The sequence below is a fragment of the Dipodomys merriami genome, unplaced genomic scaffold (assembly GCF_024711535.1).
Source record: "Dipodomys merriami isolate MVZ:Mamm:240054 unplaced genomic scaffold, mDipMer1.0.p SCAF_2842, whole genome shotgun sequence".
In the NCBI taxonomy this organism is placed as follows: domain Eukaryota; kingdom Metazoa; phylum Chordata; class Mammalia; order Rodentia; family Heteromyidae; genus Dipodomys; species Dipodomys merriami.
The window spans coordinates 14,465-30,246 of NW_027204318.1; the positions used below are offsets into that span (position 1 = coordinate 14,465).

Sequence of the window (15,782 nt, forward strand, 5' to 3'; positions counted from 1 at the left end):
TCTGGTTTTCTGGTGGTCTATTGGAGATAAGAGTATCACAGAGTTTCCTGCCCGGCCTGGCTTTGAAACCACGATCCTCAGATCTCAGCCTCCTGAGTAGCTAGGATTATAGGCATGAGCCACCAGCGCTTGGCTTTTTTCGTTGATTAGCTTTTAGTTGATTGGTTGCAGTGGTGTTCACTATTCAAATAAGAATTTAGTAAAGGGGCTGGGAAGGTGGCTCAGTGGTAGAGCACTTGCCTTGCATGTATGAGGCCCTGGGTTTGATTCCTCAGCGCCACATAAGCAAAAAGAAATAAGCCGGAAGTTGCGCTGTGGCTCAAGTGGTAGAGCGCTAGCCTTGAGCTGAAGAGCTGAGGGACAGCGCTCAGGCCCCATGACTGGACCCCCCCCCCCCAAAAAAAAAGAATTTAGTAAACAAAGCTACCAACTCTATAATTCCCAGAAGTCTGAGGGACAGTCATTAGAATGACAGGGCTGGCTTCTGTCACTGCCAACAGCATATTCCCCAAGGGAAGTGAACTTTAGATCTTGTCACTTTTCAGCACTAATTAATATATAGTGCTCCCAAAATCTTTTAATTAGATCTTATTCTTTACAATGCTAGTGTGGAAACTATGGCCTCAAGCATGCTAGATGAGCACTGCCACTGAGCCACATTCCTAGCAGGTAGATGGCCTAAGCATAGAAAATATGTCTGAAAAAACGACTGCTTGTATCATTGCTACAGCTGCTCTGGTATCTTTAGAACATGTGTAGGTTGAACAAGTACACAGTGATTAAGTCTAGTCCTAGTTAAGAGAACATCCTAAATGTAAGATATAAATGCAGTCCTATTTCCAAAGGTGTCTTTAGGCTGAGATCTGAGGGCTGAGGTTCAGAGCCAGCCTGGGCAGACAAATCTGAGACTCTTATCTACACTGCTAGAGGCGGTGTGGCTCAAGTGGTAGAGTGCTAATGCAAAACCTGAGTGATGGGGCTGGGAAGGTGGCTCAGTGGTAGAGCGCTTGCCTTGCATGCATGAGGCCCTGGGTTTGATTCCTCAGCACCACGTAAGCAAAAAGGAAAAAGCTGGAAGTGGCGCTGTGGCTCAAGTGTTAGAGCGCTAGCCTTGAGCTGAAGAGCTGAGGGACAGCGCCCAGGCCCAGAGTTCAGGCCCCACGACCGGACCAAAAAAAACAAAAAACCTGAGTGAGAACTGGAGTTCAAGCCCCAGTACTGGCATGGGGTGGGGGTGGGGGAAAGGGGGGCTGGAAGAGTGAACCACTAGAAAGAGGAATACTTAACTGGTAAAAAACTAAGTGGACTGGGCTGAGAATGTGGCTTAGCAATAGAGTGCTATCCTTGAGCAAAAGAAGCTCTCAGGGCTCAGAGAGAGTGTCCAGGCCCTGAGTTCAAGCCCCAGGACTGGCAAAAAACCAAACAAACACAAAAAGCTAAGTGGCCATCGAAGTTTTACCTCAGAGACTGAACTCTTCACCTATTTAGTCCAATTAACTAGGCTGAGAGACCCAGTTATGGAGTGTGCTTTAATGGAGAGCCTTTAAATGTCCTTCAGTGAAATCTCATGAGCTCAGCAGAAACCTTAGGTTGTAGTAAGAATAACAGGCTGGGAAGAGCCCCAAGTACTCAGTCCTATTGAAAGTCAGCACCCGCAGAAAACAGGATGGCACTGGGACGGGGCCTCTGGCACCATTCCCTTTGCAGGTTATCTACAGGTTCACATGCAAGGGATTGTTTTCTATACTGCTTCCTGATACTTGGTGCGAAAGAACTTCAGCATTGACAAGCATACATACCATTTTGAGAGGAACCATTTTTGTTTTGCCTCCACCAGTTTGCCCAGCATCAGTTTTGATAAAAGCCTTTTCTGATCATTGTGCTCTCCCAACCAACTTAGCAACCCTTCCACTCATACGCTATAACCAGACGGATTCAGTACACATTTAGGAAGAGCCATTCGGACTTTTCCTGCCCAACAAGGCCAGAGTGAACATTAGTGACATACAAGAAGTAGCAAATAAAATGGCAAATCTAGTCATTCACTTGATGAAACATCACAGACACAGGCAGTTCAGACACTACAAGAAGACTTAGAACTTGCTGGTAAGAGTAATATTCATTCATACCTACCATATGAAATGCTTTTAAGAAATGTGACACCAAATGTCCTTTAAACACTACAGAGATCCATTTGCCATTTTAAATAACAAGGAATCCTTTCCCTTAATCTTTCTCATGCAAACCATAATTGAGTACAAGGCACCAAATTTTATGAATTGTATAAAATTAGTTCACAAAGCTTTATCAGTAAGTAATACAAACTCCCTCTCCCTCCACCACCCTTGTCCCACCCCATCCCCTCATTCTCCAACCAAGTTTTCACTGCACCTCTGTGGCCCTCTCCTGGCTTAGTTTGCTGGGGCACGCCCTCTGCTGGTCAGCTCGCACCAGCCGTTCTTCTCGCAACTTGGATGGAGCTATATGCACAGCCAGAGTAGGGAGCTCATACAATCATTGACTCTAGAAGCCTTGCCATTAGAAACAAAAATAAAACTCTGCTATTGAGTCCATAGGACACATTAACACTTCTACAGCTTTCAATTTTGTTCATGACATTTTAAGAGACATTTGGAAATTCATTCCAGTGTGGCACTTGCCTCCCCTTCCCAATCTCAGCCCAAGAGGGGCTAGATCAAAGCTGGCAAGAGGTGGGCCTACCATTTCATAAGACCTTCCATTCCTGGCCACTGAGGGCCTTCCTAAGCATTTCTGCACTAGTATGGATTGATAGTCTTAGAGGCAAACACAGGTTTGAGGGGCAGGCTAGACTGAGGTAAGAAATCTTTGAGGGCCAGAGTGCATTCATCTTGGCTGGCTACAGAAGCAAGTAAACAGGCCAGCCAAATACAAAGCGTTCCTTAAAGTCTCAACTACTTGCCTGGGAGAGAAGCAGCTCCAGAAAGAAGGGCAGGAGACCATGGGCGTGACCAGGCAGCAGTGCTCAACTTCCACCTGTCTTTATTCTCTGCTCTGTAGAACATTTCAATAAGTGAGAATGTATAAATAATGAAAGGAAGAGGAACATTCTTTCCTTACAACCTTGACATACACAGTAGAGAACTCTTGTCGTAAAAATCTCCCCGAATAGCACCTTCCTACATGTGCAGTGCTGCTGCCTCTGGTACCTGAGGGCTTCCTGACTGCAGAGGGTACCTTCACGACAGTGGACATACTGATGCTTATTTCTATTCCAACTAATTTTAAGTAACTATTAATTTGATAACATGGCTCAGCTAAATTAGCATTCCTTTTAATTTTACAAAATCCTTAATCTACTGATATGATTTGAAGATTAAAATTGAAGCTTTTTACGTTCCATTACATTTTTGTGGTTTAAGTATTTCCCTGTAGACAGCAAAGATGAATTCTCTATCTTTTTTTTTTTTTTTTGTCTGTCGTGGGGCTTGAACTCTGGGCTTGGGCACTGTCCCTGTGCTCTTCAGCTCAAGGCAAGCACTCTACCACTTGAGCCACAGTGCCACTTCTGGTTTTCTGGTGGTTTTTATTGGAGATAAGAGTCTCACGGAGTTTCCTGCCCAGGCTGGCTTTGAACTGCGATCCTCAGATCTCAGCCTCCTTAGTAGTAGGATTACAGGCATGAGCCACCAGCGCCCAGCTTGAATTCTCTATCTTAAAGTTCTCTTTCTAGTATTTAGTAAACTGATTCCAGGTGAGGTGCCATTCTGTTTCCTTTCCTTTTAATTCTCACTTTTTAAAAAGTTCTCACTTTTTAGATAAGGTCTCACTATGTAACTCATGCTGACCTTGAACTCACAATCTTTCTGCCTTCCAAGTGCTTGGATTACAAGTGTGTGCCACCACACCTGGAGAGTTTATTGTTAATGGCTTTCCAACTGCCCTAATAAGTGATCACCTGTTATGCCAACTTAGAAATGTGGACCTCAGGAGCACAGCTTCCTATCAGAGGCTGGCAGCATGGGCAGCTGGAACACTTTAAAACAGTGTCCAGGAGGGTAAGCCCAGACAGGCAACCATCACCCAGAGAAGCCTGCAGTAGATACTATAAACCAAACAGCATAAAAATGCCATACGCTCTCGCTTCCAAATAAAAGCTAAATATTATAGAAACCTCACAGTGTTGGAAAAAGCAAGTTCAATTTAAAACATAGTCACTCCATCCTGATCAGGGTAAGCCACTTTCTGTCTGGGTCTCTTCATGTCTCAGTGCTCTCTGGCAGGTCCTAGGGAAGAGTTTATTGCAAATGATGTAAACAGCAAATGCTACAGGTGCCTGGGAAATGTGGCTCATCAAAATTGCTAATGCTAGAACCCTCCTCCTTCAGCCCTGCCCTTCTTGTGTCTATTCTACCCAGACTCCTCCACATCTACTCCCTTCAAGCACTTCTACCTGTATTGAAGCATTAACAAATTTAGTGAGCATGCATGGGGGGGAGGGGTGCATGGGGCTCACTGCACAGCCACTGCAATGAGCCTGGGCTTTGCCCTCACTGCCCTCAGTGATGCGCTACAAAGTGGGGTGGCGCTGACGGGAAGGGCTTGTTTGGGCATCATTGAAAAATGGACCCAATCAAGTACTACAGTAAAGGACAGGGCCCTCTTGCTGGCTTTCATGATGGACTGGGGACAGGTCGATAAAGCCACAGTAGAGTAGCAGACTGGGAAGGGAACAGGCCAGGGCCTTCAACAATAGATAGGCACATAGGAATGGAGTCTAAGCAATGTCCAGGCCCTTGGGAGCACCAATACCTTAGCTCTCTGGGTGCAGGAGAGAAGCTACATGCCACAGCAAGGGGAGAGCAGGGAGCAGACATTCAGAAAAGGCCTCCCACCCTCACTGCACCTTGAGGAAGCCTCAGACAATGAACCACAGACTAGCTGAAAGCAAAACACAAGCTTGCCCTAGACCTGAAGCAGGGATCTGCTACACGCTGGGAGAGCCAGTGCCTTTGGCTCAGCATACAACAAAGAACATGTTCAAGTCTGCTTATATGAACTGTGCCTGCACTGAAAGGAAGTGTGGAATGGTTAGATGACAGCCCAGCCAGGGAGGGCATTGCCCGTGGAAACTCCATGCATCTCTTCCTACTCTTCAACTGCTACCCTCTAAAAAGGAACCATCCCATCCCGCAAGCTGCTGGCCCAGCACCCCTCTTCACAGGCTCTGTCCAGTACTGCTCATATGGAGAGCATTTTTCTGGTGCTATGAGGAGGTCCTGACTAGTAGGGGCCTCATGTAATGGACAGAGGCCATGGACATTCTCCTGGCTGGCTTGCCAACACACGTCCACCCCTTCCTCTACCCAGATCCTCATCATATGCAGAGCAATGATGGAAGTCTCCATAGAAGTTACTCCTTTTGGTGTTTTATGAAAGGAGGGAATTTCCAAATGCATTCAACACAAAGTGACTACAAATTTTGACAGGACAGGAATCACTTCTACTCTAGACTCAGTGAGGCAAACCTAGTAATCTGCTCTTGTAGTAGGCCTTATTTCCTATGAGAGGAAAGATGTGTGGACATCAATAGAGTCAAAGCAAGGCAGTCTTTATACGCCTCCCAGTCAGGGGAATGTCTGTGGTCTGCCTTCATCCTTGTTGCTGGACTGCACCTGAGCTCGGAGTTGGGGTTCTGAGAGTCTTGCATTTCCCTGCACTGTTCTTTGAGTGTAAAAAAGAATGTAGGCCTGGGTTTTGCACACTTCCTCCACACTGCATACATTCAGCTTTGAGTCATTGCAGTGAACCCAAAAACCTAGGAAACCAAAGGAGAGAAAGAGAGAAAATAACTACCCAATTTATATTTCTAGTCAGCTTCAGACCCAGGAGATGAAAAAGGGGAGAGAGGAGCACAGGAGATTGCTGCACGTTGACCACTGAGGAGGGAAAGGACAAGTGAAGGAAACCAGGCTCCTCATCATAATCACTGGCTTCTGCCCCACCAAACCTGACAACAAAGACTGCTTATAGTATCAACTCAGTGTAATTTCCATCCTCATCTTACTGGGCTTTTTCATTGTCCATTATAACGGCCACAAAGACAGCCAGGATATAAGGGACTAAGCTATGAGGAGAGGTGGAGAAAACGGAAATAGCAGGGAGAGGTAATGGGAACTAGAGGATAAGAGAGGTAGCTGTTGGCTTCCCCAAGGGCTGAAGGGTTCAAGATCAGGGCACTGCTGGAAAGCCACCTGCCATTCATCTGTCTCAAGGCAGTAGGTGGGAGGCTCCACCCTGGGACAAGGGCTGTAAGCTCCTCTGGAGGGGCCCCGGCATCCCTCCACGCCCCAGAGTAAGGGAGGTGGTCAGTCAGGACACAGAAAGGACTCCGTGATAGTCCTCATCTTTATGGCAAGCAAGGCTAGTGCAATTTGCAGCATGCCTCCATGAGTTTGCACAGGTGCTACTGGTCATTCATAACTGAGGAGGAAGCTGAGAATGCCGAAGTATACAACCACAGGGATGGGGAAATGATTAATAACCAGTGCTGCTGACAACTCTACACTTCAACACTGAGCAGGCATGGATCTAATAAACACTTTACCTGAGCCAGTTCCTTTTAATTCTTAGAACCACATTATGTGGTTACTTGGTATATATCCCAAACTGGAAACCAACATTCATAATTATTTTCACTGGATCTGAATGTACATAACTTCCCTCTAGGTGACCCAGGGCATAGAAATAAAAGGAAAGCATAAAATGTGAACACACCAACCCTTTTCCGTGTCCCCCACCCCACAGAGTAAAGCGCACGCACCTCCCTCTGTGTTGTAGCAATAGGCTGTGTAGTGTCCTGAGCCAAACCCTTTCCCGTGATGCATGACCACTGCGGAGAGATCATAGGCAAAGGTCTCTTTGTCAAGAGAGGAGAGCATGTCCCTGCAGCAGTAAGGTTCCATGGTTAATACCTGGTCAAAGGCGACATGGACCCCAATCTTCTCTCGATGATTACGGCCAGACCACCTAGAATGTGACAGAAACTTCTTACTAGTTAAGACTGGCACATGTGAGCAGAAGGAGAGTTAGGTAAAACAGGGAACCAAGTAAACTCGACCTTTCAGTTCTGGTTTTCCCATTAATAAAATGGAAATACCCAATGCATTTGTTGTGAATTTTCTATAAAATATTCAAACCTAGAAATCCATAAGCCGGCAATCAGTTTATATCACTGCCTGCCAACTTCTCACAAATTATACTTCATCCTAAAGATAAATCTACATGGCCAAAGCACAGCTAGAAGAGTTTAGGCGCAGACATCAGTACAGGCATGAAACAGACCCACAGAGCAAAGCCCAGTCTGCTGGCTCTAGTACTGATTTGCCCATTTTTCGGTGTGAACCATTCAGTCTCCATGGAAAGCTCCAAATCTCAAGAGCAGATTTCTCCTCCCAACACAAGAGGCCTTTGCGGCAGCTATTCCCATAGCTCACAGCCATCTGGAAGTCCCCGTAGAAGCTCACCTGAATCTCTTAAGGTGCAGCCGGAGGACCTGAGGTAGTCTGTAGATCATTAACTGCTTTCTAGCTTCACTCAGAACAAGGGGTTTTGGATTGGACTTTCGTCGTTTGCCTACACGGTTTGGGAAGGCATAAGACATAGGTTGTGAGGTGTCTTATTTTTTTCATAGTTATGACAGAAACAGTGGCTGGGGCAGGGAGGGCTTGCCTAGTGAGGCCTTGAATTCAAACCCCAACCCTGTCACCTATCATCAGAAAAGAGGGCTGGTTCAGTTGTAAGATGCATCCCTTTGCCAGGCACCAGTGCCTCATGCCTATACCTTAGCTACTCAGGAGGCTGAGATCTGAGGATCATGGTTCCAAGCCAGCCTGGGCAGAAATGTCTGTGAGACTTATCTCCAATAAACGTCTCAGAAAAAGCTGGCAGTGGCAATGTGGCTCATAGCCTTGAGCACAAAGATGCTCAGGGACAGCACCCAGGCCCTGAGTTCAAGCCTAGGATGGGAGGGGGGCAGGTGGAGGGGCGGGGAGGCAGCGCATCCTTTTGCTCTTCCCAGTTTCCTAGAATGTTTTTGGGAACCTGAGGTAACCTTGAGTGGGAACAGAAGCTCTGCAGTACAACAGGACAATAAAACAGAAAGGAGTCGGGGTCCTGAAGAGCATGCCCCCACCCTTCCAGCCCCTGAATGCCCTCCAGACTTCTACTTAACAGAAAAATACAAATATATCTCACTCTAACTCGCAACAAGCAACCAAATCGAATCCTCATATATTTACTGTCAAATTTTTGCTAAAAACAAGTGTGTTGTTGGTATGGGCTCGGGTTGGTGCACTCCAGATGTCCTGATTTATTGATGGTAGTATAATGGATGATTACTCCAACAGTTTGCAGGCAAAGCAGCCTAGGCCAGGGTTCTATGTCTGTATAGATCCCACTTAAATTGTGAGGCCCTGTGATATAATTTACAAAGCGTTAGGCCTAACTCTAGTTCCTCCTCCCAGCTATGGTGTACTAAATGATAAGTTATTAAAAAATCTGAACCTCAATTCCCTTCACCAATAAATGGAGAGTAATGCACATATTCAATACTCAGGACTAAAGGACTGTGAGAGGGGGCTGCACTAACAAGGAGGATGAAAGAATAGGAATGAAGTAGATCATTTCCATGTATGAAAGTGGAACAACAAAATGTACTGAAATTGATTTAGGAAGTGGGTAAGACAAAATGTAGAAAGGGTGTGACACTGACTAGAATACATAGTATACATGTATAGAAATATAGTTCCCTCCTTGCATAATTAATGTATGCTAATTAAAGCAACAAGATATTTAAACAAAATTCAGCATGGTTTGCATGCAACATATACAAATATTTAGAAAAGAAACCTTGGTTGTTTTTATGCCATACTTTTTTTTTTTTTTTTGTCAGTCGTGGAGCTTTAATTCTGTGCCTGGGTGCTGTACCTGAGCATTTTAGCTCAAGGTTACCACTCTACCACTTGAGCCACAGTGCCACTTCCAGTTTTCTGGTGGTTTATTGGTGATCAGATGAGTCTCATGGGCATTCCTGCCTGGGCTGGCTTTGAACCAAGATCCTCAAATTTCAGCATCCTGAGTAGCTGGGATTACACGGATGAGCCACCAGCACCCAGCAGCCAGGTTTTTTAAACCTGCTTCTTAGAAAAAAGTGTTACTCCTGGACATATGGGAAAGGCTGGTAGCCTAGACAAGTTCATTCAGTCCGACACAGAAGCTGTGTTCTTGACACTAATTTTGTTTCTAAAGGGAAAAGGTAGTGAGGTGCTTGTGGCTCATGTCAGGCTACTCAGGAGGCCAAGGTCTGAGATCTAAGAATTGCAGTTCGAAGCCAACCCAGGCTGGAAAGTCTATGAGACTCTGATCTCCAATTAATTACCAAAAAGCTGTGAGTCTTGAAGAAAGCTCAGGGACAGCACCCACCCAGTGTTCAAGTCCCAAAACTGGAACAAAAAAAGAGGGGGGGGAGCAGGGAATGCATTTCTAATATTTAGCAAATAAACAATGGAAAAAAAGTTTTCTTTCGTTCCCATCACAAGCCTCTATAATTAATCATTTACTGATAATCAAAGAGGTAAATGGTTAAAAATATACAATTAGTGGTCCACTGAGATGCCTGTTCATTCAACCATTGCTATCATGGTCTCAGTGTATGATGGATATAGCCACTAATTCCAAGTCTCTTCTGATGATTTGTCACAGCCTTCTATGACAACAGAAGGTGGAGGTGTCACTGCTCATGGCAGACTGCATCAAGAGTATGCAGCCAGCATGCAATCTGAACAGGTGGGGACAGGAGCGTTAGAGAGGAGTCCTGTTTTCCATTTCCAGGATTTCTGAAAATCATTTCAGCTGTTTGGGAACCTGGCAGTGACTGGCACGGCCAGCAGAGGGAGTGTATGAGCCCAGATGAAAATAATGTATAACCCAGGCTTTGTTTTCCTTAAATGAAATTCACAAAAGAAAAGGGATTACTGGTTCAATTGAGATTGATCAGTTTTGTCCTGGTGTGATTAAGGTGGACGCAGAGAGGCAGAAGACAAGACATTCCAAAACATCACATGCAATAGATCAGTGCAGCCCATCCCCTCACCACAGCTTTCCTTCCCTGCCATTATTTGCACCTGCTTAAAGCAATCCTGAGGAGTTGGCACACAGGGTAACTGAAAAAAACAAGCCTTAACTGTAAAACCAAGTAAGAGTTATTTCTTGCCTAATTTGTCATATCCAAGAATAACAAAATTGTTAATATATTTTTGTTCCTTGCAAGAGAAAGGCTTTATGAATTACTGTTTTAAAAAAATAGGTTTGGTTGGGCCCTGATGGCTCATACCTATAATTCTAGCTACTGAGGAGGCTGAGATCTGAGAATGGTGGTTTAAAGCCAGTGCAGGTAGGAAAGTACATGAGACTATTATCTCCAATAAATTACTCAGAAAAAGCCGGAAGTAGCACTGTGTCAAGTGGTAGAGCGCTAGCCTTGAGCACAAAGAGGCTCAGGAACAGTACCTAAGCCTGGAGTTCAAGCCCCAGGATGGACCCCCCGACAAGAAAAAAATTGCTCTAATAAAACAATTTTTTCTTTTTTCTTTTTCTTTCTTTCTTTTTTTTTTTTTTTTTTGGCAGTACTGGGGTTTGAACTCAGGGCCACTTGAGCTGCACATCCAGTCTTGTTTTTTGCTGGTTACTTTAGAAGATATCTATTGAATTGTTTTTTGCCTGGCCTGGCCTTGAACTGTAATCCTCCAGATCTCAGACTCTTAAGTAGCAAGGATCACAGATGAGAGCTACCATCCCTGGGGTTACTCCAATTTAACTCATCTAGGTATCTCAAAATGGAGCAGCAGGACAGGTAAATTTATACTTAGTCAAGTATAACATTTTAATTTTATGCACAGTAGGATTACAAGTGTGAGCCACTGGCACCTGGCCAATATTTCAGCTTTTAAGATGGCAAAAATATATAAAGTGGGGGCTGGGAATTTAGCCTAGTGGTAGGAGTGCTTGCCTAGCATGCATGAAGCCCTGGGTTCAATTCCTCAGCACCACATAAACAGAAAAGGCCAGAAGTGGCACTGTGGCTCAACTGGTAGAGTGCTAGCCTTGAGCTGAAGAGCTGAGGGACAGCACCCAGGCCCAGAGTTCAGGCCCAAGACTGATACACACACAAAAAAAGATATAAAGTATGATTTTTTTGGGTCCTGATTCTTCATAGGTAAGTTTCCTACAATTTAGTATTTTTTAATGTGCAAAAATACTTTGAAATGTTAATGTATTAAGATTTTTGATTGGTCATGGGATTTGAACTCAGGGCCTGGGTACTGTCCCTGACCCCTTTTGTTCAAGGCTAGAACTCTACCACTTGAGCCACAACACCACTTCCTGTTTTTTCTGTGTATGTAGTACTGAGGAATTGAACCCAGGGCAGCATGCATTCTAGGCAAGCACTGAACCACTAGGCCACATTCCTAGCCTAAGTTTATGTCTTTAGTTTCCAAATGTTTGTATGCCATAAAAACTAAATATGTGCTTCTACATTTTTGCCCTGCATTTCTTCTGAGCAGGCTGGGTTAGCAGAAGCATCAAGTGTTAGTAGACAGAAGAAACTACATAAGATGCCCAGGGTAACCTAATTTAAAATTAAGGAAATAATACAGAAATACTTCTCTATGACTTTCTGTGAAGTGCCAGCCTTGCAAGCATGTGAGAGAAAACGAAACACAGAAAGTGTCTTTGAAACTGCCACTGAGCACCTTGAGATCTGCTGCCTTGCTCCTGCTGTAGCAATTGTTAGCATCACTTCTGCAGTTATAACATCTAGGCTTCTCTGATATCACATCCCTGGAATGAGCCATGTGCATTTGACTACATGGACCTGTAGCACAGTCTGTGTTGTATTGTGAAGTTAAGCACTAATATTCTCAACCCAAAATAAAAAGTGATGTGGGTCAGGAGAGGACAAAGCAGTTCCAACTTTGACCCTCCTCCTTGACTTTGCGGTGGTGGGGATGAACTCAGACCTTGCAGGTAATAAGCACGGTGCCTAACGGAGTGTTCTAAATGAGCTACCACCTGTGCCCTAGATCTTTGTTTGTAAAACAAGTGAGTCTATATTGCTTATTTTCAGAAAATGGGAAAAGCCTTTAAAAGACAACTTAGAAGCACCTTCAAATGACATTCCAGTTGCCCCCCCCTCCCCCTCTGCCCAGTTCTCCACCCAGCACTTACTGTTACACTGGTCACAAGCGTAGATTCTCCCTTCTAGCGCCTCTGTCTCTGTGAACTTGGCCAGCATCTCAGTGAGCAGGCACTCTGTCTGATTCAAAGGGACAAACCCTTTTTCTATGCAGTGATAGCGTTCAGGGAATTCCAGGGACAGATCCCAAAAGGGCTCAATGGTATTGGATTTGTAATTGCATGATACACATGTGACCTAGAATAAAAAGTTTGGTTTGCATATTATCTATAATTTCCATATTTCACACATATAATTTTGCTTGCTTTATAAAAAACATATTACTACCAAAACTAAGTGGATAATTTTCAAAAACCAAAAACCATAGTATTGCCAGGCTTTGGTGGCTCACGCCTATAATCCTAGCTATTCAGAGGCTGAGATCTGAGGATCACAGTTCAAAGCCAGGCCAGGCAGGAAAACCTGAGAGACTCTTATCTCCAATTAACCTCCAAAAAAGCCAAAAATGGAGGTGTGGCTCAAGTGGTAGAGCACTAGCTTTGAACATAAAAGCTCAGGAACAGCATGCTCAGGCCCTTAGTTCAAGACTACTGAAAGGAGGATTGTGGTTTGAAACCAGCCTGGGAAGAAAAATATATTTATGACTCCATCTCCAAAACAACCAGCAAAACATGAGTTGGAGGCATAGTTCAAATGCTAGAGTACCAGCTAAGTAAGCAAAGCTGAGTACCAGGTCTTGAGTTCAAACCCTGGTGCCAGAAAAACACACACACACACACACACACACACACACACACACTCTCTTAAAGAACTGGAGTATTAAAATGTGATACACATTCTAACCATGTGACACTAATTACATATTAGAGAAACCACAGAGACAACATTTCACCCACCAGGTTCCTCTCACAGTGTGCTCTCTACTGCAGGCTGAGCAGCACACACTGCAGGTTAGGGTGGCAGCATGGATGGGGGCAGGTTCTGCTCTCAAGAGCCCCTTAACTTGGCCCTTTCATGCGGCCAACTTGCCTGTTTGCCCTGGCTTCTTGCAGCACCATACCTCAGACTTCCTCACATTTACAACTTTCCCAGATGCACTTCCCATGCTTGAAAAAAAAAAAAAAGCCTCAATAAACTTTCTCTTCCCAACCTACCAGTCTTTGAAAACTCTAAAAAGTCAAGGTATGAAACGATTGTCTTCAAAGCTGCCTGCCCCTACTTTTAAAATCTATATAAATTTTTTTCTTTCCTCCTGTTTTCGCTAGAAATCTTTGCCTAGGTTACTGCTGGTCACAGATTCAGGAAAGGTGACAGGGTACAGGAAGGAGGCTTGTTTAGACTTTTGGCAGGCGAGCCACACTGCTCCTCCTGTAGGTGATGGAAAAGAATGTCCAACAGCTACTATGGCATCAAGGTAACAGGCAAATTCTGTTCAGTTTCCTAAAAGCGGCTCAAGGATGGGGGATGGCAACAGTGAGTAATTATACAACCGGAATAGTGGGTTATCCATGATTTCATTCACTGAACATACCATGTGTGGCCAGTGAAACCAAAAATCTGTTCAGGAAGGGCAGGCAAGTTCACCAACAAGGCCAACACAGTGTATGGTACAGTGGGCACCCTCAAATATGCATAATCCCCTAAAACGTTTGGCCATACTCATTAGCTGGGCATGTGGGGAGCCATTCACAGGAAGCCAAACTTCCTCCAAGCTTCTTTGATTGTGTTGGGCAGAGCCGGGGCTGGGGTGAGTGTACACTTACCTGACTGAGCAGCTGCCCATGAAATATGGTGTTGACCACCTTTAAGACCTGTTTGGTGAGCTTCCTCTGGGAGAAGGGGATGAGGATCCGGCGCGTGGAGCCCTCGGACTCGAGTTCCTGCTGTACTTTGTGAAGCAACTCGCAGAGAAATTCCTGTGCGTCCTGCTGGTCATAGCCGCGGAAGGCGGGGATGAGGCTCCACACCGAGTGGAGCATCGCGAAGGGCGACACCAGGGCCCACTTCCCAGACCACATGACTCGAAAGAGGGTGTGCAGTTCGTGGCAGAGGGAAATGTGCTTGGAGCTGGGCTCCTTGTTCTGGATGAGCTCCAGGCTCCGGCTGATGGACGCGCCACCGTTCCAGCAGAGGCCCTCCACCCGGTCGCTCCTGGCCGACAGCTGGGTGGCAGAGCTGGCCGGCCTGCCAGGGAGCGGAGCCTTGCCATTGGTGGCCTGGGGAAAGAGGTGCTCGGTGGTGGAGGGGTCGAGGTTCAGGAAGCACTCCCGGAACTTCTGGAGGTGGCTGAGCACCTGCAGGATGGAGTTCATGTAGCAGGTGTTGCCCAGGTTGCGCAGGCCTGTGACGCCGGGGGCCACGGTGGGCTGGCGGCGAGGCTTGAGCGGGCTGGCGGCGGCGGCGGCGGGGGCGCGGCGGGCAGTGGCCAGGGCGGCGGGCGCGGCGGGCGCGGCGGGGCGGGGCGCGAGCAGAAGCAGGCGCGCGCTCTTGCGCGGGGGCGCGCTGGCCAGCTCCTCCAGCAGCCGCCGCTTCACCTCGCGCCGCCGCTGCCGCGCCGCCTCCTTCTTGCGCTCCAGCACCTCCTCCTGCTGCCGACGCTCCAGCTTGGCCCGGCCCCGCGAGCTCCGGGCGAACCACAGCCGCAGCGTCTTGGCCAGCAGGCGCTGGCGCCGGTACCACAGCGCCGTGAGCATCTGCGGCTGTCCGTGAGGCGCGCGCGGCGGCGGGGGCAGGGCCGCGTCCTCGCCCGAAGCCATGGAGCGCAGCGTCCTCCCGCGCCCGGCCCGGTCCTGCTGGCCCCGCACGGCCAGGAGCGAGCTCCTCAGCAGCTTCAGGTCCCCCTCGGGGTTGTCGTTGAGCACGTAGTCCTTGCACAGGTAGCAGAACACGTAGAGATCCCGGACCTCCATGGCCAGCGGGTGCCCGGTCTCCTGGAAGTGCTTCAGCGCGTGGTCCTCCATGTAGCGGCCGCAGGCCACGTGCGCGCACTTGAGGCACGCCCACACCGACTCGGTGGTGGCGCACTCCAGGCAGCGCCACTTCTGCGGGTTCAGGATGGAGTGGTCCTGGGCGAGCCGTAACCGCCCCACATGTTTGCATCTATCCATGTCTCGCGTAGTCGCCACGCTTTTAACCTGGCACAGCGACCCCCCCAAAAGGAAAAGAATTCTTTAAGCAAAATAGCTTCCCACCGGAGGGGCTGTTGCCATGGGCATTCCAACTTAAGAGCCATTCGTTTTCAACTCAAAATCGGTTCCTTTGAAATCACCCCATTTCCAATTCACAGCTGAGCGCCTTGCACAAAAAGGCACACTCAGGTTGAGCACAAGGTGTTTCCAAGCAGAGACGTAGCACCAGGGAAAGCTAGGCTACAGAAAGCCTTCTGTACATCTCGCTTCCGATGAGCCTCACTTTAAGTAACATGTTTGTCCCTTTGAAAAGAATGTTTACATTTTGTGGAATACGTGGGCATATTTTCATTTTCTTTAGTGAAAGGATAGGTCAGAAAAGAATGAAACAAACCTAACCAGGTAACCCGGTGTACTGT

The 15,782-nt window shown here is 46.8% G+C and overlaps 1 protein-coding gene across 2 annotated transcripts; it reads right to left on the reverse strand.

Moving 5' to 3' along the window:
• Window positions 1-2,374: 2,374 nt before the first annotated feature.
• On the reverse strand, window positions 2,375-15,524 carry LOC138838603 (ubiquitin carboxyl-terminal hydrolase 49). 2 transcript variants are annotated; one of them, XM_070037996.1, is made up of 5 exons: window positions 13,999-15,524; window positions 12,268-12,472; window positions 7,506-7,614; window positions 6,803-7,008; window positions 2,375-3,033 (listed from the first exon to the last, which is right to left on the reverse strand). In XM_070037996.1, the coding sequence occupies exons 1-5, from the start codon at window positions 15,340-15,342 to the stop codon at window positions 3,005-3,007; spliced, it is 1,893 nt and encodes a 630-aa protein (XP_069894097.1). In that variant the 5' UTR covers window positions 15,343-15,524; the 3' UTR covers window positions 2,375-3,004. The 2 variants fall into 2 exon arrangements, with proteins under 2 accessions (XP_069894097.1, XP_069894096.1); XM_070037995.1 differs by having other exon boundaries at window positions 2,375-5,797.
• Window positions 15,525-15,782: the final 258 nt, after the last annotated feature.

Bases quoted from the DNA above. Each gene is read 5' to 3' on its own strand.
- LOC138838603 (XM_070037995.1), bottom strand. From the start codon at position 15,342: ATGGATAGATGCAAACATGTGGGGCGGTTACGGCTCGCCCAGGACCAC. The intron at 7,009-7,505 runs GTGAGCTTCTAC...GTCACATTCTAG, and splicing joins CTGCACCTTAAGAGATTCAG to GTGGTCTGGCCGTAATCATC. The intron at 5,798-6,802 runs GTGCGTGCGCTT...TTGGTTTCCTAG, and splicing joins TTGCTACAACACAGAGGGAG to GTTTTTGGGTTCACTGCAAT.